At 42.8% G+C, this 27,829-nt stretch overlaps 1 protein-coding gene across 1 annotated transcript; it reads left to right on the top strand.

Moving 5' to 3' along the window:
• The first annotated feature begins 426 nt into the window (after positions 1-426).
• Positions 427-27,572, top strand: SPDEF (SAM pointed domain containing ETS transcription factor). Its single transcript, XM_053393045.1, has 6 exons — positions 427-1,000; positions 19,489-19,980; positions 22,437-22,634; positions 23,080-23,127; positions 24,637-24,777; positions 25,690-27,572. The coding sequence occupies exons 2-6, from the start codon at positions 19,515-19,517 to the stop codon at positions 25,866-25,868; spliced, it is 1,032 nt and encodes a 343-aa protein (XP_053249020.1). The 5' UTR covers positions 427-1,000; positions 19,489-19,514; the 3' UTR covers positions 25,869-27,572.
• The last annotated feature ends 257 nt before the right edge of the window (positions 27,573-27,829 follow it).

Here is a 27,829-nt window from a genome sequence, read left to right as displayed (position 1 = left end):
TTGCTGTGCATCATCATAACCTGCCTCCTAGTTTCTGTAGTATAGGCTCCTGCTGACATGGTGGCTATGCTCTGCCTCCATGGTTGAGGCACTGACGCTTCTGAATTCCAGTTGCTGAAAACTACAGGAGGGGAGAATGCTCTTGTGCTCAGCTCCTGCCTGCAGGTTTCCCACAGGCATGTGTATGCTGGACTAGATGGGCTACTGGCCTGATCAGGCAGGCCCTTCTTATGACATGCCATTGAGTTTGCCTTGTAGTGCATATATATACATGAGGAGATTTCAAAGCTAGCCTACATGCAGTGTAGTAAGCTCTCTCTTTCTGGATGCATTGGGCACAAAGGGTTGTTGGTCCAGCTGGAGTTCTGAATGATTTAAAGATAGAGGCAGAGAGGGCATATTGCTGGGGTAAGAGGATTTGTTTGTTTGACTTGTACGTGGGATTTTCACATATTCAAGGGTTAACTGTAGGCTGGGATATTTAAACACCTCCAACTGAGGTAAGCACACAACTTGTTTGTTCAGGTAAATAAGGAAGGAATTAGATATAATGGGCAAAGGAAGCTTTTTCCTGAACACATTGCATTCCTAGTGTTCAGTTCAGCTGCAGGGCTATCCCTGGTACATAACTAGAGTTAGGTGCCTGTTATCTGAATGCATTTCTTTACATATTCAGCCCCTGCCACTGAGCTGCTCTGAACAGTCTGGTGGCCTGTATGCATTCCACAACCTGTGGCAGATGCTTTTGGTGGACTCTTCCACCCCAGGAAGTTTGATGTGTCTTTAAGTACATGGCCCTGTTGCAAATAGTCATTTGATTTTGATGCAAGAAGAAACATCAACCTCAGCTGTTTGGTTGCCTTAACCAAGTCCCCATCCTCTTTTCTTTGAGTCCTCCATGCCCAGTGGGGGCATTTCAGATTGACAAGATCATTTTCCTTACAACTTTACTGGATCGATGCTGCCACTGATAGCTGCCACTTCTCTGCTAACCTAAAGGGTAAGTGTGAACATTTTTAACTGATACATGTCAGAAGCAAGCCTCTCCACTCTTTCAAAAACCCAATGCTATATCTCTGTCTGAAGTAATGTGTATGTATGTCTTGTTCTAAGCGAGCTATGATTTTTAAGATTTTTCTTTTGGCTTCCCCTTACATGAACAGTCCATACTTTGTCACCAGATGCCAGTTGGCTGAATGTGTACAATTTTTCCCTTCCTTGCAATCTAAGGGATTTTCAACAACCTGAGAAAATACATAAGTTTTCCTGCAACTACTGTTTTGCTGATGCAACATAACTATGCCTTTGAAAATGTTCCCCAAGGTTAGTCATCCCTGTATTTGATCTGCAACAGCCATTCTACACGTAAAATCATTGCTTGACGTTAAAGCCATCAAGCGCCACATGTTTGTGTGTGGACTCTCTTGCTGTGCTTGTCCACCTGGCAACTTACTGCATTTCTGGCTTGGTGCATGAACTCAAAACTAGAAGTATCAGAAGCCATACCAGTGCTGGGGGCGGTGGCTGCGGAGGGAAGGAATAAATTGTTGCACAAGAGATTTTTTCTGCCATTTTCTGCTGTGCTAGGTGCACTGACTTCAGCATTTCCACAGTGCACTGTGTAGATTACTGGGGTTCACGGTAGGAGCTCTGTGGCTTGGGAGGGTCAAACGTGCTGCATCTAAAGCAAAGCAGTGTAGTGTAGTGTAGTGTAGTGTAGCATAGATCTTATAAATAACTGGCATGTAACTATGATGACTGGTTGTTGGCATCCGTCTGTCTCGAGAGATAGTGGAGTGTACTGGGGGGGGGCGGGTTTGAAGTCAAACCACTGCGTTAGTAGCACTGAAGTGACCTTCCTGGGGCACAAACCAGGGCAGTGTGTATGGAGTTCTTGGGCTGGCCAGACAAAAAGAACCCCCTCTTGGCCCCACTAATGTGGTCCAAAGGAAAACAGAGCAATACGTTTAGCACCAGCTTGCCTGCAGGAGTTGCTGGAAGGGGCCATCCAACCGTCTTAGGAACTCAACTCTGGATTTGTGTAGGGTTATCTCTCAAAGATGTCTTGCAAGGCAGCAAATGTTTAGGACCAGAGTTTTCCTTCTCCTAGATGGGCTACTTTCCCAAGTTGACGAGCCCCATCTGCCCCTCACTTCCCTCTACAGCATATGCAAGAAACTGCCTTCTTGGCCCCACAACTGGTCTCGTCCATTCAATCTGCTGGAGCTTGTCTTTGCATGCAGGGGAAGTCCCTAACTCACCGAGGGTTTAAGACCCATCTGTTACCCTCGCCAGGTTTAGCTGACCAGTCAAAGCCGTTCCTGGAGTGTGGCTGCTGACAGCACCTAGGAGCCACAGGTGAGGGCTGAGTGCAGAGTGGGGGCCAAAGGTGGACTAACTACCCCAGAAGGAGCACAATGTACTACTCCTCCCCTAACACCCCCCACACTCCTCAACCTATTAACAGTTCTAATGATTCACTGAAGTAGTTTTAGGTACATGTGAAACAGAATTCAGCAGCCATGACTTAATGCTAATTTGGTGATGTTTGGTGGCCGAGACATAGCTACAGAAGGCCATTCTGCATCTTTCATTCTTATCCCCTTCACCGCAAACCAGTAGCCTCTTCAAGCTGCTCCCCTCAGTTCCCCTGCCCCAGGGCCAAAGGCAAATTGACATTATGTTGGTTTGTTCCCCCCCCCTTTGTGGTTATGCTTGGTTAGTGAAACACAAATGACACCTCACCTGCCAAATCCCTTCACAGCTACTTCTCAAAGATGCAGGATTCCTTGCTGGGCAAGCAACTTCCCAGGAGAGGGAAAAGGGATTTATAAGCAGGGGCTTCCCACCATTTTGAGGGGAACATCAAGCTCTGCTGCTCAGCTGGGACATGCTCAGGTTGGAGCTCTGCTGGTAGCCAGACCACTCCCTGCGCTGTTCCCATCTGAGCAGTGGGAATCAATAGAGTTGCAGGTGGAGAGAGGGCAGTCTGACCCTGGGACATGAAGACCTGTTCGCAAAGGAATAGGAACATCAAAGCCAGCTCAGAATAGGGGGCGCCATTACCCATGCATCTCTGCAGTGTCTCCAGGTAAACAGTTGCATGGATATTGGTTTTCCACTTATGCTTCTGTCCGATCGAAATGTGGATGGAAGAACTGACAACCTGATCTTTCCTCTTAACATCTAGTGACAATTTGTTGAAAATGGCTAATTTAGGGAATTTCCTTGGAGGGAGAGTGGTTGATGAACTGAGGATTAAGGATGAAGTGCTGGGGAGAGATAAAGGTGAGAATATATGAAAGGGTGCTCCCAGAAACTTTTGACTGCAACATCACTCTTTGATTTATTAACAATAGAAAAAGATGTTTACTTCTTTCCAGGTAAGAACTCCATTTACTTTGTAGGCTTTATGTTGAGAATAAATTTGACTCACTGCCAGTAAAAGCTTTTGTGGCACCAGAACATTTCTCTCTTTTTCTCATTGGTGGGGAATTTTGGAGATCAGAGCTTAAATCCATGATCAGCCATGGTTACACTGAGTAGTTTTTCTCAACCATGTTGTTCATCTGTAAAGTGGGCATTTTAATAAGGACTCCTCAATAAAGCATATTAGCAAAGAGAAGTCTGACAGAAGCATTTTGCATATTAAAAGCTCCTTTAAGAGGGAACATAACTGTGAGTAAGAGAGGACACAACTGGGTCAGAGAATAATCTTGTGTGTTACCCCATTCAGAGCTATTGGGAGACAAAGTTGGAATTTGTATCAATACAATGTGGTTCTTCCTTATATTAGCACTGTACAGCACCATTTGCTATCAAGGTGTCCTTATGTAATTTTGAGCATGAAGTATAATGTGCAATATAAAACACTGATAAACTGCAATACAGGGAGACATTGCAATATGGTTTAGTGTAGTTCACACTGCATTGGTACTAGAATCAATATCAGGGTAAGCAGCTGTCTGTTGCTGTCAAAATGAATGTGGCAAACATGTAGCAACTGCAGTTTGCACAGGTAGGATGCTGTGCACAATGATCAACATCTTCTGTGGCAGCGCTGTGGTGATCCATCCATCAGTTTACGGAGCTGAAGAGACATTAAATCTAGATTTTTTAAAAACAAACACAACCATTTGATTCTTTGGTGAAGTATGAATAAGAATTCAGAATCCAAGGTGCTCCAGCCTCTATCTTCTCTGTTTCCCATCTGCAAAATGGGGGCAATACTGCCACCTATCTTTAAAAGGTGAATGTTGAGAGAAAGTAGTGCAGTACAGTGGTACCTCGGGTTACATACACTTCAGGTTACAGACGCTTCAGGTTCCAGATTCTGCTAACCCAGAAATAGTACCTCGGGTTAAGAACTTTGCTTCAGGATGAGAACAGAAATTGTGCTCTGGCGGCGCGGTGGCAGCAGGAAGCCCCATTAGCTAAAGTGGTGCTTCAGGTTAAGAACAGTTTCAGGTTAAGAACGGACCTCTGGAAAGAATTAAGTACATAACCAGATATACCACTGTATATATTATTAGTGGGAGGGATTATCTCCATTGCTAAGCTTCCACAAGCTTATAGAATTCATTCTTGAAAGTTCTTTCGGGACACTAGGCCAAGCGTAGTTAACCTGTGGCTGCTGAACTAATCTCCCATTGTCCCTGAGCACTGGTCATGTTGGCTATGGCTGATGGGAGTTGTAGTTCAGCAACATCTGGAGGGCCATGGGTTAACCACTCTTGTGCTATGCCAACAAAAGTATTGCATCTACCTAATTAACAAGTCCACTTGCATGGTAGATAAATGACTGCTGTGAAGTATAGGTTGCCTTGCCATCTAGAGAAGCAAGTCAGATGTGGATGGCTTTCTATGTGACCCATGGAGGAGTGCTATTCCGTCAGGCAGCAGACCTAGGCCTCCAGGTTACAAATAGAACTCCACGAGCTTTCTCTGAAAAGGTGTGGATCAGAACCAGGGACAGTTCTCAAGGGCATCTGTGGCTCTGCTCTTGAAATATTGGGGTGGGTGGGGCTGATTGAATTAAGCATCTACATGGTGTCAGACAAAATTGTGAGAAATTCTGATCTGTAGTGGGCTGGTGGGTGCCATTCACAGTGACAATGAAATGAAGCTTCCTTGCAGTGCAACATTTGGGTTGTGAGTTGAAGTTTTCAGACTCTTAAAAGTGCACACGGTGGAAAATTATCAGAATCGAAGGGGAAATTATGAACCGTTCTACTCACATCTCAGCACTGAATAATATTGACCTAAAAAATATTGAACTTGATAAAACAGTGGGAATATAATGAGATACAAAAATATCTGTGTGTTCCTAAATCTTTACACGCCATGAAGTAAATAAATAGTAGAATTTTATTTTGGGAAGCTTTGCATTTGAAACCACCTGACAACCAAAACAATGTTCTCCTTTTTGATTCTGAGCCTGAGCTGAACCCATTCCTAAGAGGGTAAACATGAGTCTTTTAAATTGACTGCCGAGTTAAGGGCAACCCACACCATCCTGACAATCCCAAACACTCGCTCTGGAAATCTAGTCCCATGAAAATGTCCTTGCAGAAATATGGACTTTCCAGAGATGATAACCAGGCATTTTGACAGCCTCGGCTGGCTATCTCCATTTCCCAGTTTCTTAACTTCACTTGGCTCTAAAGTAGCAAAGTATTTTTCATGACCAATTTGATAAGCCAATAAAAGGCATCTAATTGACTTCTCCTCCCCACCAGCTGGCTGGCAGGCAAAGCAAACAGGGCTTTAGTTATTCTGCACCCAACCTGCTGAACTTTGATAACTTTTGTCTCCAAGTGCTTGGAACCCAGGTGGTTCTTCTACTTGGTTTGTTTTCCCTGTTGTGTAGTACCTAATGCCATAAGTGTTGGAAGGTGCCCAGGGACCAAATCTGTCAGCTCCTTTCATCATATTAGAGTGAGTTAGCAGGCATTCTTGACGATACTAATTACAAGCACGGGCAGTGGGAACTGCTACACTCGTTCTGATGTTCTGATCAATGGGTAGGTATTAAGATATTAGGCCTGGTGGGAGGTAGAATCTGTATACTGCTGGAAGCAGCTGACAAAACGCTCTGGGGAAGGAAATGTAATAAAATATTGAGCTAAGAGTTTTGCCAAGTTGATGTTTGACAGGGTTGCTATCTTGATCTGTCTATTGATCTAGATATGTTGTATACCTGAATGCAATTGAATTTGAGAACTGGTGTGTGCTGCATACAGAGGTACACATATACATGATTGTATATTCCCCCCTTAAAATGAAATTATCTCTTTGTAGGGAAAAATTATCATGTATGAAGAACCCCTCAGAGTTCTGCAATCTGTGTGAGGAACCATCACTGGAAACCATACAAAAGATCTAGACTGTAATCTCAACTCCTATTTGGATTGGTGAACATCAGTGGCAGGCAATGTGGTACCTTCCAGATGTCATGCACTACAACTCCCATCATCTCTAACCACTGACCATGGGGGCTGGGGCTGATGGGAATTGTAGTCCAACAATATCTAGAGGGTGCCAACACATTGACTTTCTCTTTCCTAGCTGTGCATAAAGTCAGAATCAAATTCTTGATTCCAGAGTCAAATTTTTAAGATCTCAGGGTGGGCTACAACAATTAAATACAACGTTAAAACAATTTAAAACAACTTATACTCCTAAAACTATCCATGCTTAGGTGTCAAATCCCAGGATAAAGAGGTGTTTGAATAGTTTTTAGCCCTTGCTGCAACTTTCATTTATATTTTTGAATTTGCATTTGCTTTCTTATTCTGTCTTTATTTTTGAATGAGCTGCCCTGGAAGCATAGCTGCAGGGCAAAGTCTTAATTTTAAAAATAAAATAAAAATAGACGTATGATCCTTTTCCAGGCTAGTCCCACTTCTCTGTTTCTCTCACATTGTAAAGACCACACACAGGCTTGCACTCTGGATTAATTTTATTTACAGAGTCAGTATGTCACCTACAGAAATAGAAGAAAAAAATAAAATACAATAAAAGCAAATCAGTGAAACAACAAAAAGCAGTATTAAAAAAAATGAGCAGCAGCAAGTTCGACATCACTGAAAGCAGAACCCAAAGTGTGACAGATGACAAGTGGGTGGAACAGTGCCCAGCTTTAGTTTAAATTAAGGTAAGAAAATCCAGGCAACGTTACCAGGTTTTGTGTCACCAAAAGACTGAAAATACAGATGTAGCACTCATATATGCTATCTGAGCTTCTCTCTCCTCTGCTATAAAGAGTGCTATCAATTTGCATATGTCTACTAAGAGCTCTGCTGTGGAATTCATCCTAAATCAACCTATTTGCCTGCAGAATTAAGTTTAATTAATAGGATCATTGTCTAGAGCAGGCTTTATTCTCTGCTCTCAGCATAGGTGAACCAAGCTCTGTTGAGGTCAGCAGTTAGCCAAAGCTGGGTTCCATAATGACATTAGAAAATGTTGTCCAGATCTAAATGCGAATGGTTACTGAAAATAAGATAGATTTAGACACCAGACAAACAGAATTCAGAAGGAGATGCATAGACTGCTGAAGGGGAATCACAGGGCTCCAGGAGGGTCTTTGTGACCTGTGGTAGGTGGGGTAGTTATTTACCTTTCGGAACAAGTCCAGAAACATAGTATTTTTAGACCTTCCTTTCTTCCATATAAGCAGGTGGTGCTGGTAGCCAGGGCTCCATATTACCAACAACCTCTGCTGAGCCCTTTTGGGTGAGGAGAGGCTTTGGTCTATGCCTTCCAACCTTTATAATGGTCTAGTGCTTGATCTGGTGCTGCCCTTGAAGAGAATATGGAAGTCTGAGTGGTGACATTAACCAACCTTTTCAGAAGGTAAAATTAAAATTATTTGGTTTTCCAAAACCAGTTCATGTGCTTCTTTGTCAAACGTAGACTTACCAAGCTAAATGTTGCCCAATAACAAAAATAATAGCATATTTGAATTCCTCACACTGAAAAACATATTTTTAAAACCCCTGACTGAAGAAATTTGCAAAAATTAAGTTTCATCCCCTAAAATGACATGCCCTATGGGGTGGGGAGGTATATGGGTGCAATAGTCCACATTTAGCAATAGATTAAGACAGCCCACCCTTGAGCCTTCAAGTTTTGTTGATTCTGACCTGACTCACTCCCTGTGCCATTTCAAATCTGTCGCATGTCTTAAGGTGTGGCTCTGCCTTGCCAGATGCCTGAGGGCCAAACTGCAAGTTATGCAAATAATGTGACTGTTGTGTGGTTGTTTTTGACTTGTGAAATAGGTGTTGCAAAAGAGGCCACCAGGATTGGGACCAAACTTCTCAGGGAAGAGGGGTAGCCCATTATTCCTGTGCTACAACCATTTACCTCAAAGCTACTGTTTTTATTGATACAATATTTATTTGGTTCATTTATATTCTGCCTTTCTTCCATCACGGAAGGCAGTGTACATGTGGTTCCTGGGCAGTCTCCCATTCAGGCACTGACTCTAGTTTTACAAGTCATATGGACTACAAATGTGTCTTGTTTTGAAATCAAAGTTGCGATTCTCAGGGGTGTTGAATTCTGCAAACCCCATGTCAGTACCAAACTCCATTGTAAAATGGGCATTGGGAGTTTGTCAAGCAGAGCCTGGCCACTCCAAGATTGCATTAAGCCAGGTAATTTTGGCGCAAGTTAAGCCATCGTTTCCTTTCCTTTGAGATAATTTGATATACAAATTTTGGGCCAAAACCCCAAAATTGTTAATCAACATGTTAAAGGGTTTAGTTTCAGTCTCAGGCTCTCTCCAAGGTGCTGGGGCTGACAACGAGGAACTAAGGGGGAAACACCCCCACCCCTGTTAATCACCTGTTATGATTAACCGCTGTTTGCTTAAGCCCCAAGCAATTAGACTGTCTCTGCCTTTGAAAAATTAATAAGAGCACCGAGAAGAAATAAAACTCCAGTGGCTACCTGTAGCATGGAGCTGCAGATTCAAAGCCCATTGGGTCCTTCTGAAATATTTGAAATGAATTATAATGATGTAGGAATCGTGGGCTCAAGTGTGTAGAAAAGTAAGGTGATAGAGGGAAAATGTTTGAGAAGAGAAATAATAGAAATATGAAGCAGAGACCAATCACTGAACATTTAATGAGCTTTGGGGACAAAATTAAGGAGAGTGATGCTTTTTAATCACTAGAAGAGGTTCACTGGTGGAAAAAAGAGGGTGAAATTGCAGTGTGGATGTATATAATGTGCCTACAGAAGCAAGGAGCTCAGAGTCTTAGTCAGAATCATGGACAGGAAGAACTTTGTAACTGGTCAAAAGCTGTGGATTTAACGTTTTAATTAAGGGATGGAAAGAGGGTTGTGAGAGAAAAAAAAGCTTTCCTTTCCTTTCTTTGGACAGTTGCTATTTCCCTGGCTTGCTGTTGCAGTGAATCCACTTCTTTTTTAGAGCAGCTTCTCCATGTAAACAGTTCCCCACCTATCCCATAAACATAAAGGCAGCAGGCAGCCTCTGTGCCAAAGCCAGAGAAAGCCAAACAAAGGTCCCCACCCTTTAAGTACAGCACGTTTTGTCAGAAGATCACTCAGGCCTTTTGCTTTCACAGTCTAAGGCACCCTTCGTCAACCTGTGCCCACCAGCAGTGCTAGATATGGCCCATGGGAGTTGTAGTCCACAACATCAGTCATGGCCTGCAGGTTCCTAGAAGTCAAGTCTGAAATGTTTGATGGTGCCTCTTTGGGACCTTGGTGTGTTTTGCCTCTGGTCTGGCAAGCTGTGGAGCACAACCATGAAGCAAGGAAGTGTGGGTAGAACAGACGGGAGTGCAGTTCCAGCTCTGTGCTGCAGCCAAGCCAGCAGGCCCTACTATCCAGGGATGCCATAAGCTACCAGCTACTTGTGAGAAGTCTGGAGGGGGGGTGCATTTGGACCCTGGGCATAGGGTGCCCCACCCCTGCTGTAGAGAATGGGGTTCATCCCTTCTACCTGACAAGAAACGAGGTTTCAGTGGTCTGAAATATAAATGTTGTTGTTTCACTAGCCCCATCCATCCCCACCCTAGTTACTTAATAGGCTGTCTGGGGAAGGATACTTATAGCTAAGGAGGTGGAACATGGCAGAAACAAACTACATCTGGCATAAGAAGCCAGGCACAAGCCCTGCAGATTAGATGGCAATTGGGATATGCTACCAAGAGTGGGGTGTGCAATTGGGAAAGTAATTCTGCAACACCCAGCATAAAACCTAGTAACTTTTACATGTAGAATGTAAACGTCTTGTCTGTGTCAGTGTGCAGTGCTTGAAATGCTGATGGGAAGGTGGTGGCGTTTGGTCCCATGTTTTCCCGACCAGGACATGGAGAGCCTGAGCATGCAGGTGACAGGGAGAGGCCAACAGGCAGCTGCAGCTCTGCTGACGTCAAGCCATCAAAATGCCTGGCATGCTATCTACTTCATTATCTCCTTTGCTTGTGGTCTAGGCAGGAGTATGATCTAATCCCACTTCCAAGCAACCCCCCACTGTCATAATTCGGCAGAGGACTTCCAATAAAGGGCCTTGCAAGCTGTTACCAGATTCTCTTTTGTGTCGGAAGCCACAGGGGGGCTGGATTTAGGGCTGATTTCTCGGGGCCTTAATTTAATCCAGAGCAAATAAACTAGAGGTTTGCAGCTGGGCAACATCTCTCTGGGTAACCTAGAGGTATAAGCACTCTTTGGGGATTCCTAGTATTAGAAGCATTATTCCCACCTGCTCCCCAAAAGCAGTTTTCTGAACAGCTGGCATTGTCCTTGACCTGTGGAGAGCCAGACTTCATGGTATTTAACAGGAAAAGATCCATGGCCTTTGTGGGATAAAATAATTACATGGTTGAAGGGGCAAACAGTCCATCAGCTCCAAATCTGTGTGGTAAAATATGATGCTACCTATATCATATTTTGTCTTATGCAACCTGCATAATCTATCCACAGATCAACCCACAGAATGCAGTCTGTTTGAAAACCTATGTCATCTGAGTAAATTCTATAGGAATATCTTTCCTGGCTTAGATACAGCCATTTATTCAGTCTTGTGTTCAGCCTCTGATAGAGACTATAGGCAGGCTCCACCTAACCGGTCCCATCAATGGAAGCCCTGCACAACGACTTCCACTTGTGCAGTGGGGCTTCCCCTGCTCTTCTCCCTCTGTGTGCCCCCACACCTCAGAAAATGGCTGTGGGGGAAGGGGATCAGGAAGATCCCCAAAACAGCACACAGGGGAAGAGAGGAGGTATCATTCTGCCTGGCAAGCTGGAGTGCTTGCAGAAGACGAGATGACTGGAGTGTGATGTACTTGAGAGAACTTAGTCCCTTGAGTCCCTTATTAGTCTTCTGGTGATGATGAGGATGTTTATTTGTTGCAACTTACCTAATAAAAAATGGAAACCACAAAGAACCAACAATAATAACAACAACAACAATAAAGCAAGACCCAAAGTGATGGCCACAAACTTGGAAGGCTGTAAAAGAGGATTTGACAAACTCATGGTAGATGAAGCTATCAATGGCTACTAACCACAATAGCTATGTTCTCCCTCTGCTGTCAGCGGCAGTGTGCTTCTGAGTGCCAGGTGGGGAGAATCACAGGTGGGGAAAGTTGCTGTTGCACTCAGGTATGTGGCCTTCCTCTAGGCATATGCAGAAAGTGCTGCTGTGCTCAAGTCCTGCGTTTGGGCTTCCCAGAGGCATCTGGTTGGCCACTGTGAGAACAGGATTCTGCACTGGATTGGCCTTTGACCTGATCTAGCAGGGCTCTTCTTAAGAGCTTACTGGCTGCTGTCCCTTTCACTACTGTTCATGGGACAGCAAATATTCACTTTCTTTTCCTATCTATGCCACATGTTACTGTTGTTTTTAACATGGGATAGAAGGTAGAGGCAAAACCTAAGACTGAATCCAGCCACTGTTTTACACTGGTGATATTATAGACCATTTTTAGCACAAGCTGCCTTGCTCTGTTTTGTAAATGAATGTTCCCTTTGTCTGAGTACCTAGGAAGCTGCCTTTTATCAGGTCCGACTATTTGTCCTCTTGCCTAGTATTTTCTGTTCTGACTGGCAGCAGATGTCCAAGATTGCAGACAAAGGTTTTCCACACAACCTGTTCCTTGTCTTTTAACTGAAGAACCTGAATGCAAAAGCAAGTCCTCTATCACTGAACTATGGTCCCTTGCCTAAATGGTTTTCAGTGAATAATGATGTGCCATAAAAAATACCCAACACTCTCCTGGGCTGCACATGGCAAGAGCAGGTCAGTAGTGATAGGCAAACCTTTCTTTTGTGGGATTTGATTGCTACTAATCTTCTCCCTGATGAACCTCAAAAAAGTTCTGATGAACCCCAAGGACTCCAGAACACAGTTTGAAAACATATGCAAAATGCCATCCCAATCTCTGAGCGGTGCAAGATTCCAGGGATTCTTGGATTATGTTGCATTTCAGCATCTATCTACAGTATCTATCTATCTATATCTATCATCTATCTATCTATCTGTCTATCATCTATCTATCTATCTATCTATCTATCTATCTATCTATATCTATCTATCTATCTATCTATCTATCTATCTATCTATCTATCATCTATCTATCTATCTATCTACCTATCATCTATCTATCTATCTATCTATCATCTATCTATCTATCTATCATCTATCTATCTACCTATCATCTATCTATCTATCTATCTATCTATCTATCTATCTATCTATCTATCATCTATCTATCTATCTATCATCTATCATCTATCATCTATCTATCATCATCTATCTATCTATCTATCATCTATCATCTATCATCTATCATCTATCATCTATCATCTATCATCTAATCTATCTACAGTCGCTTTCCCCAACCTGGTGCCATTCAGATGTTGCTGGACTCCCATCAGTTCCAGCCTGCGTAGCTTATGATAATGGTAGTTATAATCAAACATAGAATTAAACTGGAGGACTAATTAATTCTTGATTTGCATTTGTAACGAGGCATGGTAGTTCTATTAGCCCAATACATTTTGCTGTTCAAAGCCAAGCCAAGATGCATCATACAATCCCAATGTTAGGGTCAGCACTTCAAAAAGTCCTGCTGTACCATTCAAACACCAATTCCAGTCTCCACCTATCTCCCCTCATAGTGTTATCTGAAGCAGGTCCCTATTGCATGGCAGGGGCATGACAACATCTATGAATATTAGCTGTGCACAAGTGACAGATCCCTTTAGATCCTGTTGCCTCCCCACTGAGATCTGGTGTCAGATTTTCCATGCGCTCTGGGAACCAGAGGCCCAATTTATTTGCTCACATATCATGTTCTGCAGCACAGGCTCTTGCTGTCCTTGGGATCTCAATGTCCCAAATTTATGCTGCTGCTTTTCCCTTTCTCCTGTTTCTGTCCTCTGTTGGCTTCTCCTGCCTGTGGAACTGCCAACAAGAACCAGGACATTCTGGGACTTAAGAGAGCATGTTGCATAAAGAGGCACACTCCTCTCTCTTCTAGAATTTCCTGTACAGGCACAAATTCTCTCCCCCTCACCCCAATTGTTGTTTTCCAACACTGATTCAGATCGACTCCAACAAATCTCACAAGATCTCGTGTGATCCCATATAGATCCAGGGAAATTAGAAGAAGCATCTTCAAGCATGATATTTATCAATACTATAATGAATAGAATAGAATAGAATAGAATAAGGCTAGGCTTCCTTGAACCTTCATATCTGGGTGAAGTTCCAATTTCCCCTGCCTAGGCTCACATCAGCTTAATTAGGAACATTAAAATTTATGCCAGTATCTTGCATGAACATTTGGTTGAAAGCATAGTCTTATTTTAAGATTGTCCTCCACTTTCTTGCCTTATTTGCAGGATAAAGCACTAAAAATACAGAATCAGAGAGAGAGAGAGAGAGAGAGAGAGAGACATCTGGTGGGTTCAGCCACATTTGTGAGCAATTGTACATGTTCCCATGTGAATGCAGCAGAGACATCCATTTTGTCAAAACTTGTGTCAGTGGGTGATATAATTTGGGGGGATGGGTATGTGAGGAATGAGCCCAGTGATGCTGTATGGTCTGAAGGCATGTGAGGCTGCAGAAGCACAGCAGATTTGAGTCTGGCCAGTGCCTGTATGGGTGATTGTTCCTTGGGTTCCATGATGGAAGAAAGGTGGAATAGAAATGTAAGGGGGAAATTAAATAAGAGTAAACATTTTGGGTGCATTAATGAAGTTTGCAGGATCATAGTTGCTGGAAGTGGTGCCAGTAGAAATATTACTTTTCATAATTTTAGAAGTCACAAATATGTCTTCTCAAATATTGAGGGTTGCGGGTGGCGGTGGTGGAATATAGGTTGGTGGTAACTGAGCATGCAGTTTGCATGCAGATGGGTCCAGGTTCAATTCCTGGTATGTATAGTTAAAACATTCAGTTAGCAAGTAATGGGGAAAGAAAGAACTGCCTGAGACCCTGGAGAGCCCCTACCAACCAGAGTAGTAATACTGGGCTAAATGTAGTATAAATGGTAGAAGGCAGCTTCCTATGTGGCTAAATATATTGTCAGCAGTTTGTATTTTCACCGGGAGCTCTCCAAAGGTCATAGTCTTCTGTCTTAATGGAAGCCTTTGAGTTGAACAATCCCTTGAGCATCTGTGCCTGATTTGTCAGCGCTGTGTTTGAATTACCTGCCCATTAGAAATTACACTGTGCCAGCAAGTCTGAGTTGAAACCAACTTGTACTGCCTGTGCAAGGAAGGAACGGAGTGCTTGCTTTGCTTAGGTTAAGTTGTTCTTTTATTTGCTTTTTCTGCAAAAAGAGCCAAACTTTCACAGATCTACGACAGAGATACGGCTTTTGAAATGTCAGCCTTTTACATTGTACTTTGATTAGTACAAACAACGCTGCAGTTTTTTAAAAAAATCTTGAAATCTTTTTTTTCCTTTTCTTTAACTATGGGTATTAATTTCAGCTATGATTATAATTTTCCAATTATAACATGCCATGTAAGAGATAGGATTTAATAGTGATCAAAGGAGGTCAGCAACTCATGCGGTTATTTATTATTTTTATTTTAAAGAGTTCCACTGTTCATGTGTTTGTGTCACCGCTGGAAAACCCTTTTACCTCCCCAGTGCCCCACTTTCTAAATCTGTAACATATCTTGTCTTTAGCTGTAGCTGTGCAGATCCACATGAGTTTTTAATTTCATTTAATTATCCCTCCCAGAGATAATTAGGAAATATCTGTAGCTGTAAATTAGAGATGTTGGACCACTCTGTGTGATAAGTGGCAGGAACCTGCATGCCTGGTTTGCTTTAAGAACAAATCAAACTGTAAGATGCCCTCTTCCACTTGTCTTTCATTGGCCAGTAATGGGTCTCTGGCTTGCAGCAAGTGGTGACATTTAATTATATCTTATTTACGATATAGCATTCATGTTGGGGAGCAAATATGGGTCCAGCCCTTGGGCAGAAACTTGCTAGAAACAGCAGTACGGAAATGAATTTTTTTGGCACACTGAAGTGAGCAAAGATAGTAACGTACTGTACAGAACACTTCTGCAAATAAAACCCTTACACAAAGGGCACCTTTATTTGGCTCAAAGAAGGCTACAGCAAGCTCGAGAGATTCCTTTGCTGCTGTTTTTAAATGTGAGCTGTGATTCCCAGGAACCTGAAAGGTGGCCCAAAATGCTACACTGAAATAAGTCATGGCATGAAGGCAATGAACCAGTGCCCTTCCTCATACCAATATTCCCACCTCTATAACGATAAAGCCATTCATCCTTATTTTGCTGACATGAAATTGATAATAGTTTCTGGTTGGCATGTGGTGGTTGAAAATTTGTGGCTTAATAGTTTGAACTCATGTTTTACTCGTTTTTAGCAGTCCTGTGTGCTGCTAGAAATGACAGGGATTAAAAGCAGTACAGTGGTACCTCAGGTTAAGTACGTAATTCGTTCTGGAGGTCTGTTCTTAACCTGAAACTGTTCTTAACCTGAAGCACCACTTTAGCTAATGGGGCCTCCAGCTGCCGCTGCATGATTTCTGTTCTCATCCTGAAGCAAAGTTCTTAACCCGAATATTTCTGGGTTAGTGGAGTATGTAACCTGAAGCGTATGTAACCTGAAGCGTATGTAACCCGAGGTACCACTATATACACATTGTTGGCTTGAATACAAACAAATAAAATAAATGTATGCTACTTTTGTTAGGGTCATTGCTGTATGATTGGGTTTGGTCATTGCTGTGCTTCTTACTAGCACTGAGTCACGATTTCTGAAATGCCACATGAAAATTCTAGAGTTCTTTGACAGAGAGTATAATACAATTTGAGGATGGGCCTTGTAAGCTATGGACTCCAGACACATTTGGATATCCTAGCCTCAACAGCAGCCTTTTAACCACACTCTCATTTCAGAGTGATTCTTTCCCCTCCCACCTTTAAAGCCTCAGGGAACAGCCAGGCTTTCTGTTTGGTTTGTGACAGTTACCAAGGTTGCCATGGAAATTCAGAAGGCTCATCCCTTTCTCTGTTGAGGCCAGGCCTCTCTGTACCAAAGACAGATGGGTGTGATGTTTTAAAGCTCAGATTAAAATAAAAGAAAGTTCATTCAGATCATGATTTCAGGGCTGAAATGTTTGTGGATAAATAATCCATCAGATGTCACCTGTCTGAACGTGTGTATAGGACAGTTCTTTGAGGGAGATTGTATCAGGCCAAATGTGGATACTGCAGTGACTGAGATTTAGGAGATCTGGGTTCCATTATCTCTGCTGCCATGCACTTTATATAAGATTCTGGTTCATTTAGCTAGTCTCAGATCTTCACTTCTAATATTTCAATGACACTTGCCTGTGCCCACCTTCATAAGCATTGTTAAGCTATGTCTAAGGCTGTGGGGGTGCCCATTCTGCTGTCTCCCCAAAACCTTGATTCTTGGAACTTAGTGCATGTTTATTTGGAAATAAATAACCTGTTTCAGGTAGGTGTGTTTAGGTTCAAAGTCAAACTCTAGGTTCTCCTATGTGCATCCACTCTGGCCTTCTGAATGTGTTCAACTTACCCGCCTGATACTTGATAAGATACCAAAACATTATTTTCTGTAGCAAGCAGGTGTTTTGTTTTTGTTTTTAAATCAAATCTACTTTTCACAGCAAGTGGAGAATCAATCAAATCTGGTGGGAAAGCTCTGATGGCGTGATGCATTCGATTCATATCACCTCACCTATTCCCAGTTTGATGGAAAATGTCTTCAAAAAGCCAAACCTCCCAAGAAGTCACTGGGAGTTGTTAGGGGACCTGTGGTAGACCAGCACCGTTTGCAAACTGCAGTTCCCAGGATTCCTTGGGGGAAAGCCTTGACTGTTAAAGTGGTATAAGAGTGCTTTAAATGCATTGTATGGATTTGACCCTAGTTTTTGCTCTGTACAAGAAGACATTGCAACAAACTAGAGCAAATGTGTGAGTTCACACTCAACAGCCACAATCTTTTATGAAGGTGTGTTGCCTTTACAGTGTCTTTTCTATTACATTTGTGTACATTTTGGATATCCCACTGATGTCCAATTAACTCCTGCACATAAATATCCCTCAGCCTTGATGTTATCTCTGCATGCACACATGTGTCCAGGAACTTAACACCACAAAGAAGTGCTCTTCTTTTATATACACTTCTGCTTGAGTGTGGCTGACTGGAGTGATTTTTAAAAGGAAAACAGAATGTTTCAATATCTCACTATGCTTTATGAAGGGAATAGGAGAGAAGCTACTGAGAACTGCACTGTGTGTGGTCCATACCTGAGCCCTTTAATCTTAGAAGGAAAAGCAGCATACAGTGGTACCTCGGGTTAAGTACTTAATTCGTTCCGGAGGTCCGTTCTTAACCTGAAACTGTTCTTAACCTGAAGCACCACTTTAGCTAATGGGGCCTCCTGCTGCTGCCACGCCGCCGGAGTACGATTTCTGTTCTTGTCCTGAAGCAAAGTTCTTAACCTGAAGCACTATTGCTGGGTTAGCGGAGTCTGTAACCTGAAGCGTATGTAACCCGAGGTACCACTGTATCACAGGGAGCAAGCAAGTTGTTGTCTGCATAGCAATGCAAACAAATAATGATTCTCAAATAATCCAAATGGGCCTTATTCTGATATCTCACCTGGGGTAGATAGGAGAATTTTCTGAAAACAATAGTTCAAAAGTAGCTGTTTGAGGACCTCCCCTGACACACTGACCTTCCATTTCATTCTGACATTAAAACTGCAGAAAGAATACCTTGCCAGAAGAAGACAGTATGAGATGCTGGTCTCTGTACCATGTGAGCATCCAGCCTTTGCTTGCAGGGCTGTCAGCTGTGCATTACACCCCAATGGCATTTTAAAATGTTAGTTTAGCCACAGTTCTAGTTGCTGGGCAATTTAAGATGTGTAAATATTCGCGTAAGTAGGAGTTTCCCTTCATCTGGGTGAAATAGACACCACAGTTTTGTTTTGACCCCTAAACATGTAAAGGTTCACAGAGTAACACGGGCATGCCCCATCCCCTGTGTCAATAGCATTTTACATGATCACATCTGATTTCTCTTTTAAACACACACACCAGTGAATAAACTATTGAGATTCTTAGAAAGTTGAGATAATTTTGATCTGTTTTAGTTCTTTATTTTTTTGTATGTTTTAAAGTAGGATTGCAATTGTTTCTTGATTTTACTGCTTTATCCTTTGTAAACTGCTTTGAGGGCTTTTTCTTCTTAATAATCAGTCTATAAAATTTATGAAACAAACAAACAAACAAACAAACATGCAAATTGTAAGGAAGTCTCACCATTGGAGTAGAATTGAATATATAGAATTAAGCTGGCTCTGCAACCAAGGTGCTCCTTTGAGAGGCTACGTGCAGACTAAGGATGACAAACAGGAATACAGATGCAAGTTTATCATACCAAAAAACAAAATAAAATACCAGACTGAACTTTCAAACTCCAGCACTAAATGTGGTTTGAGCCCATCTGTGATTTTTTTGGTCGTGTGTTGACAAGTTCCCTTTGATGGGTTCGGCATGTTAAAGGTTTTGGTCCCTCCTCCTTTCTCACCCTCAGGAAAGTAGAAAGAGATTTGCTGTTGCTCACCATAAAGATATTATCTGATCCTGATCATGGGCAACTCTCTCTTCTGCATTTGATTATCCCTTTGCCCTTACTGACAGGATTCCTTCCCCTGCCCTCTTATTGCCAAATGACCCAGAAGAGAAGTTGCCTGGGCTCATGAAGAGCTATTTAACCTATTTTCATCTAGAGGTCTCTTTGGCCACAGAGTGACTCTTTGGTGGTTTCTTTCCTGTTAACAGGCTTAGCTCTCCTCCATTGTGCCTGATCACTGGGCAGAAATGCAGAAATTACTATCAAACCATCCCTTCTAACTGGTGTCTGGGTTTCTCTGCCCCCCTTTCCTTCCTTCTCCCTTTCTTTGATGACAGATCTGGAGACAAACCTGTGCAGAGTGATGGGCAGTGCTGACCAAGGTTTGACTGCTCTGCCGCGCAGCCGGGTCACCCTTCAAGATCCTTTGCTGTATTCTGGTCTCGACAAACTGCCTGTTGCCCAAGACCCTGACAGCCAGAGTTGGAGGTCCCTTGACAGTCCTAGCCCTCCTGCCACACCCGAGCAAACCCTACCCACCTTCTGCTTGCAGTACTTTGATATGCTCTACCCAGACGACAGCAACTGGGTTCCGAAGGGTCTGGCCGAAAGCCAGCAGCCCAGCAGCCAAGGCAGCAGGGCAGACGTACCTAAAGAACCCGAGCAGTGCCCTATCATTGACAGTCAAGGTTTGAGCCTTACACCTGATATGGACTACCAAGCCAGTCTTCACCTGGAAGAACACTCCCTGGAGCAAGTGCAGAGTATGGTGGTGGGTGAAGTGCTCAAGGACATTGAAACGGCTTGCAAGCTTCTCAATATCGCTGCAGGTGAGTACCTAGAGCACCCTCTTCTTTTACTGCTTGGGAGGCCTATCTAGGAAGGCCTATTAGCCCACTGAGGGGAAATATTTATGCAGCAGAGGGCAATGGTGTAGCTGCTGCTGAGTTAATTTCTATGCAATGATGCAAATTCGTAGGCAGAAGTCAATATTGCTTGCCTAACATTGGCGGGTCCCATGCTAGTCTCAGGCCACTGCTTACGTTGCCTGTGAAAGATACCATGTATGCTAATGGTGCAATGTGGCTATTGAATAGAGTTGCCACAATGGGCGTGAGTCAAAACTGCATTGGGGTTGGCATGAGAATGTATTGCCTCAGTGGCAGACCTTGGGGGTCTTAAATTTCACTGGTGCCCTGCCCCTGCCTATTGCCTTCTGGTTTACTTCATAGTTGCAGCGCCCCCTGCGGTTGCACCAGTCACACTTCCCTAAATCTGCCTCTGATTTCCTACCTCCTTGCTTTCAACCTCTGTAACAAGGGGGCCTGAAAGCATTCTTCATGTGATATTGTGTAGAATGGCCTATGCGGGGCCCGCTCTATTTAATCATTGGTTTATCTCAAGCATCTAAAGCCAATTGAAATCTGTGAAAACTCTATTGACTTCTGTAGTGCCAAATGTTGACCTTTAGCCCACGAAACAGAGTGGTTGCGAATCCCATTAATAATAATAATAATAATAATAATAATAATAATAATAATAGCAGCACCCCACCCATCTGCCTGGGCTTCCTCAGCCACTCTGGGCAGCTTCCAGCGCATAAAAAGCGTCAAACATTAAAAACTTCCCAATAATGGACTGCCTCCACATGTCTTCTAAAAGTTGTGCACTTCTTTATCTCCTTGACATCGGATGTCAAATTCTAAAGACTAAGAATTTGTGATCTAAAATATTCTGTCACCCAAACCCCCCAAATTCTGCAAAATATTCAGTACCACATTTCCCATTCAACTCTGTGGTTTGTTTTTTTTAAAGGGAAAGAACAGGGAATAACCCATGCTTCTGATTACAGTTAGCTGCAGAGGGGAATGGAGTTTCACATTGTGAAGCTCTACATACTCAAAAGGCAGGGGCCAAGGGGGAAGATACTGGGCTGGCCCAACAGTTTTGTGTCTCCTGAAATGGGTGCTGTCAACTGGAAAAATATGAAGCAGGATGGGGTTTGTATTCATTAACCATTTGGGATAAGCCCTTTGAGACCTTATCAAGCCACAGGCTTATTATGCAGCAGCATTCCTTCCTTTCCCTTGATTCGTCAATGTCCCCTCCCTCCATATGAGGAGGATCAGAGAAGTCTCTGGGAATGGATGTGAGAATGTTTATCAGAATATTGTGCCCCATATCTGCTGAGTGTGCTATTCTAGGCACCAATGTCTTGCTACCTTCCCCACTTGCCCTGGAATTAGCATTGTTGTTCACCCATATAGAACTCCTGAGTGACTTGCAGAAGACTTATTTCATTTTGTTTTCTGCTGTCTTGGAGCTATAAGGAAAGACTTCACAGCTGGTAGCACACATTATGACATGAATACACCATTACAACTATCAGTCCTGATTATTTTTTTACTTCTACCATCCCAGTGGCTCTTGAACTGTCTAGGACTTCTGATTCAGTGTATTTGAAGAAGTGTGCATGCACACGAAAGCTCATACCAATAACAAACTTAGTTGGTCTCTAAGGTGCTACTAGAAGGATTTTTTTTTTTGTTCCAACTACAGCAGACCAACACGGCTACCTACCTGTATCTTGAACTGTCGTTCTTTTTCTCAGTTTGAATCAAAGGCGGTTTAGGAGAAAATGCATCAAAATGCAGTGTTTCGTAAGAAGCAACAGGATAGATATTGATTGTGGCTAACACGTGTATGCAATTTCCCAAACCGGTAGTAGAAGCACAGTCATCTGTGTACGTAGCCTGGGTCTCTGTGTGATATAAACAAATGCTATACCATGAAAAATGGCAGCTTGGAGATCACACACTGGCATCAGAGGTATTGGCTGAAGATTTTAAAAAACCGCACAGCAAAAGTTGTAGTAGAAGGCATGGGAGAAAGAACTCTCTGTCACTATGCATTGGCAAATGAGGCAATTTGACTTTTTGTAGATTTTTTTTTTTTAAGCAGAATGATAATTTTGTTTCATATTCTTTCAGTGTGAGACACGGAGAATGTGTTTACATTTTATTCTCATTGTTCAATTCCTTACTATGTCATTAGCATTGTGTTAGGTCTGGAAAAAATTTCATTTCAAGCATGGGGAGTTTCCCCACACATATACCTTTGAGAGTTGTGGACAAACCAGAACGTGGGGGAAGTTCTCCTCTGCTAATGCTGGTCATCTAGAATGCTTTGTGCATTTTCTTCGTAGATGAATTATACTTAAGACAATACAAACTGTTGGGTTTTTTTGGGGGGGAATATACCCGGTATCTCTTTGTTTCCCTTATAGACCCAGCAGATTGGAGTCCAGGGAATGTCCAGAAGTGGATCTTGTGGACAGAACACCAATACAGGCTCCCCCAGATTGGGAAATCATTCCAGGATCTGGGTGGGAAGGACCTATGTGCCATGTCTGAGGAGCAGTTCCGTCAGCGATCCCCAGCATGTGGGGATGTCCTGCATGCTCATCTGGACATCTGGAAGTCAGGTATCTAGAGACTGAGCTGGAAAAAATATATATTACAGCTAAAAAGCAGAACTTTTTTTTTTTTTTTACTCTTAGCAATCTCCTATTGCTGCCTGGGAATTCATTCCTGCAAACCAATGCTGCCTTTACAGGGAAAGAGAAATAATTTATGTCGATGGAACTTTTCATACCATTGGCTTATGGCCACGTTCACTGAAATTGTGCCAGCATTCAGCCTGATGGAACAGCGTCTTTCGGTTCAATTATTTCTCTGTTAGGCAATCAATAGTGGAAATGATGTAGGGTGGATGGGCCTGTCACGCAGCAGGGAACTTGGGTTTTCCTTCCTTCCAAATCTATGAGCAAGTGCTTTCCTTGAGATCCCCAGGTGTGGGGAAACAGGGCCCATCAGAGTGCAATGGCCAGACCACTGGACCATCCTGTGACATTTGTGTTTGTTTCCCAGCTGCCTGGATGAAGGAGAAAGCTGCCCCTGGAGAGATGCATTACTGTGGTGAGCTCACCCTTTCCGCATATAACCAAAGCAAGCAGTAAATGAGTGAATGAATGAATGAATGATGTGGGGAGGAGAGTAGAAACAGCTGGGAAGTGACTGGGGTGCAGATGAAGAGGTTCAGGAAACCAAGTGGTGTTTTTAGCCACTATGCAAATGAACTGCAGTATGACTTGTAACAGAAGCCAGTTTGTGTTCTGCTTATTGTGTTGTCTTCTTGCTGTTGGGCAAAAAGAGGAAATGTATACTTCCATTCTTTTGGGGTGATTTTTAAAATTAGAATTAAAATAGTTGTACCCCACCTTTCCACGAAAATGTCAAGGCAGCTTAGAAACAGGTGACTGGAGCTGATGGGAGTTGTAGGTCAAAGTATCCAGAGGGCACCAGGTAGATGTAAGAAGAGCCTGCTGGATCAAGCCAGTGGCCCATTAGTTCAGCATCCTGTTCTCACAGTGACTGATCAGATGTCTATGGGAAACCAGCAAGATAGATCCGAGCACAAGAGCCCTCTCCCTTTCTGTAGTTTCAGAAGCAACTGGTATAGTGGAACCTCGGTTTTCAAACGTAATCCATTCCGGAAGTCTGTTCTGCTTACAAAATGTTCAAAAACTGAGGATCAAAGGGCTGTCAGAAAGTTCAATGGGGAAAATTGAGAAATGCACCTCGGAAGTGCACATTTGGAAACGAAAGCATTCACTTCCAGGTTTTCGGCGTTCGGCTTCCAAAATGTTTGGCAGCCGAGACGTTCGAAAACCGAGGTTTGACTATATTCAGAAGCATTGTTGCCTCCAACTGTTGAGGCAGAGCCTAGCCATCATGGCTTGTAGCCATCAATAGCCACCCCCTCTATAAATTTGTCTAATCTTATTTCAAAGCCATCCAAGTTAGTGGCCATCGCTGCCTCCTGTGGGAGTGAGATTGATTGATTGATTGATTGATGTGCCGCCCATCTAACTGGGTTACCCCAGTCACTCGGGGTGGCTTCCAACCAATTAAAACACAGTAAGACATCAAACATTGAAACTTCCCTATACAGGGCTGCCTTTAGATGTCTTCTAAAAGTCAAATAGTTTAACTATGCACTGTGTGAATAAGTACTTTAAAAAATCTGTCCTGAATCTTCCAACAGTGCAACAGAGAAGGCTCTCTCTTGTATCTCGGCTAAATGTAGCTGAGATGTTAGTGGGATGGAAAGCAGAGCCTTTACTGTGGGTATTTATGGGCAGACAGGCTGATATGGAAGGAGGTGATCATTTGGTCCGCTTGATTCTAAGCCATTTAGTGCTTTAAATGTATCAATCAGCATTTTGAATTCATTATGGAAATAAACAGGAAGCCAGTGTAGCTCTTGCAAAAGGAGTCACTTGCTCCCAACCATTACCCCCAGTCACAGGCCTAACTGCCAAATTCTCTACTGGGTGAAATTGCTGTATGTTTTTCAAAGGCAGCCCTGTGCAAAGTGCATTGTAGCAATCTAATCTGCCTTCTCCTGGCCATGGTAATTTATAGGAAGTGAAGAGAACTGGACAGACAGTGAGGTGGACTCATCCTGCTCTGGCCAACCCATTCACCTGTGGCAGTTTCTGAAAGAGCTTCTTCTGAAACCCCATAACTATGGACGCTTCATTCGCTGGCTTAATAAGGAAAAAGGTGAGTGTTGTTGATTCCTTCTTGAAATTTCAGTGCCACCTCCTGACTTAGGGGCATAGGCCTTCATCTCCAGGTTTCATTCATGCAATCATAAACTCAGAGATATTTTTATGGTGGTAGTTCTAATGTCCAGGCATATTAAACCATTGGCATGAAAACTCTGACCTCCATTACTCATGATTCATATATGTAAGGTTACTATTGTGCCTCTCCATATCTAAGTGATATGTGACCTATTCCCATTAAGCTCTCTTGCAGTATTTGGTGCTTATGAGGTGATTGAAAACTTCTTTTTTGCTGCTGCTTATTTATTTATTTAAAAGTATTTTTTTGAAGCCCATGCTTCAGCTAAAAGTCCTCCAATACCACTCACAGATCACTGAAAAAGACAGCCCTGTACTCGGGCTTAGAGTCTAAACAGATATGACACTAAAGAAAAATAGATTGGGAGGGAGGCAGAAATATGCAAACTCAGCTACAAGATCTTTCTCTGACCAACATCTGATGTGGCAGCTGGAGCCAGAGTTAGAGAGGTATGGGGCTGACAATAATAATATTTATTAATTAGTGATTGTTTTATATCCTGCTTACATGTCATAAGGAGCTCAAAATGGAATCCTGTCAAGCTCTTAGATTCAAGTTCTTATAATGACCAGCTGGGGCAGAAAACCTCAAGGGGGGTAGGTGCCAAAAGACGTGGGTCTCTCAACCACACCAACAGAGTTTTGCTTCCTTTCCTACAGCCTGATGTTAATGGCTGTCTGTTAAACAAACTACATTTTCAATTAGACACTCTTCCGATTCAAAATATTGTTACAGTGCCTGGGAGGTGATTACGGTTAGATTGTAAATAGATTTGGGTGAAAACAAATGCTTTAATTGGCCTTGCTGCTTCTCATATTTACTTTCTAGGTATATTCAAGATCGAAGATTCCGCCCAGGTGGCTCGTTTATGGGGAATCCGGAAGAACCGGCCTGCTATGAACTATGACAAGCTGAGTCGCTCCATCCGGCAATATTATAAGAAAGGGATCATCAGGAAACCAGACATCTCCCAACGCCTGGTCTACCAGTTTGTACACCCTGTCTGAAGAACAAATTCAGAAACACTGACTACATTATGAGCTGGAGGACTTCTGGAAGCATGGTACCCCTTAACCTCTGCAATATAACAATTTTAAAATGCAGATGAAGTCAGGGGTTGGACAAGAGGCAGGAGCCCATTGGATTCGTCTGGTGAACTTCCAAATAATCATGAGACCCCTGCTTGTTACTTGAGAACAAGGAAACAAATAAACTATTATTGTCAAAGTAAAACAGCAAAGAGAAGTAACTGCTGTGAAATGTATGAAGTATGTATGCTTCATTTGGAGGTTCACAGGTTTGCATATAGGAAATTTTTCCTTTCTGTACATTTATCTAAACATATTATCTATACATATCCAGCTGCATGCTTATGGGAAGTCAAGAGGAGGAGGAAGGGTAACAGTAGAGAGGGACTCAATTCTAACCAGCAGCTGTTGCTTCCTTTCCAGTGAAGTCATTGGTAGAATATGGTAGGCATAAAAGCAAAGGGGTGTTGTTGTTGTTGTTTTGCAACTTTGCTAAATGCAAACTAGGGAGCAAATCTCTCAAAGTCGCTCATAAACGAGTCAGATCTTGCAATAAATACATTTGGGAAGGACCTCATAGCCTAATCATCAGTGCTGTATTGTTCCATATTCTGTCATGCTGCAGTGCAAACTTCTGAGTTGTCTGAATGCCCCAATACCCTCTGATCTTCCTTTGCTGTCCGCTTATGAAGCAAAAAGCAAAAATTATTATGAGCCAAGGAAATTGCTATGGCAGAGGACAGACAACAATCTGAGTGATTTGCTCATGACCCCCCCCCCATTTTTACTAATGGCACAACGGCTTGGGATTCGATATTGGAGATATGGAGTTTTATATTGATACAAATGAGGGGTAATCTTCAGTATAAGAGGTATGACGTAAGCAACGGTTTAGAATCGGGCTGGCAATACTATATAGAGTCTATGATTAAGAAGAGAGTATGAGCCTATCTCAAGGGAACAGCTCAGAAAGCCTACCCAAGTTTGGTATTAATGGACCAGCCACTTTCTCATATAGTCAATGAATAAGAATGGTGACTGTTTGGGGTATTGTTAGGAGAAGGACAGAGTCACCCATTCTCAGTGTGTGAATGAGCCTGGCTTGAGAGGAAAGACAATAGGATCGTGTACAGTCCTTTTCTGGCAGAGCTCATGCTGACCCAAGACTAGAACACTCTGGCACCTGCATGCTTACAGGGGCCAACTGGCTTAGCATTTGGGTAAATCTGAGAAAAGCAGTGCCACCACTAGGCTCTCATGGTGCTGCTGGCAATCATATAAGGTGGTGTGATGCTGATCCCTGAGGGATGGCAACCATCCCAAGAATGGACAAAGCCGTAGTGCCTTTGCTGTTGACTTTCTGAAAATATGATGCTGGGTTTTTGTTGTTGCTGCGGTTCAGTAGCTAATGCTGGGAATTAGAGAGCACCTCCCAGTCTCACAGGGTGGCTTTCCATGAATCACTCTCTTGTCACTCAGATGCTCTCAGTTCCCTGCCTGCAAAATTGCCTGTGTGTGCCAAATTAAGCCAACTGTGCGCACTTTGTAACTCGGATGGATGGACAACAGCAAGGCAAAGAAGGATGTGCCATGCACACTATTTACCTCACACTGCAAATTGAGAGGATGTGGGGGAATAGTTGCATGTGTGTGGTCCTTCTGTTCTTCTGTTTTACTTGCAGACATCCTTGTTGGAAAAAATCTGTCAGGGCAACCAAAGAATAGAAGACTGAAGTTCCTCTTAATACCATGGAACAAGCACAACATTGAGACTTGTGTAATAAATAGCCAGAATGGGTACAAGGGAATCTGTTTACTGTACTGAATAATGCATAGTAGCTTAAATTACCTTTGTGTGTGTGCGTTCAGAATATTAGTGCAAATTATTACTTTGTGTAGACAGTCTTTGAATCTGAAGTTCTCAAGGTGCAAGACCAATT

Source organism: Podarcis raffonei, chromosome 6, assembly GCF_027172205.1.
Source record: "Podarcis raffonei isolate rPodRaf1 chromosome 6, rPodRaf1.pri, whole genome shotgun sequence".
Classification (NCBI taxonomy): Eukaryota; Metazoa; Chordata; class Lepidosauria; order Squamata; family Lacertidae; genus Podarcis; species Podarcis raffonei.
The sequence above is the reverse complement of the archived record's forward strand: the minus strand, read 5'-3'. Positions and strand labels throughout refer to the sequence as shown.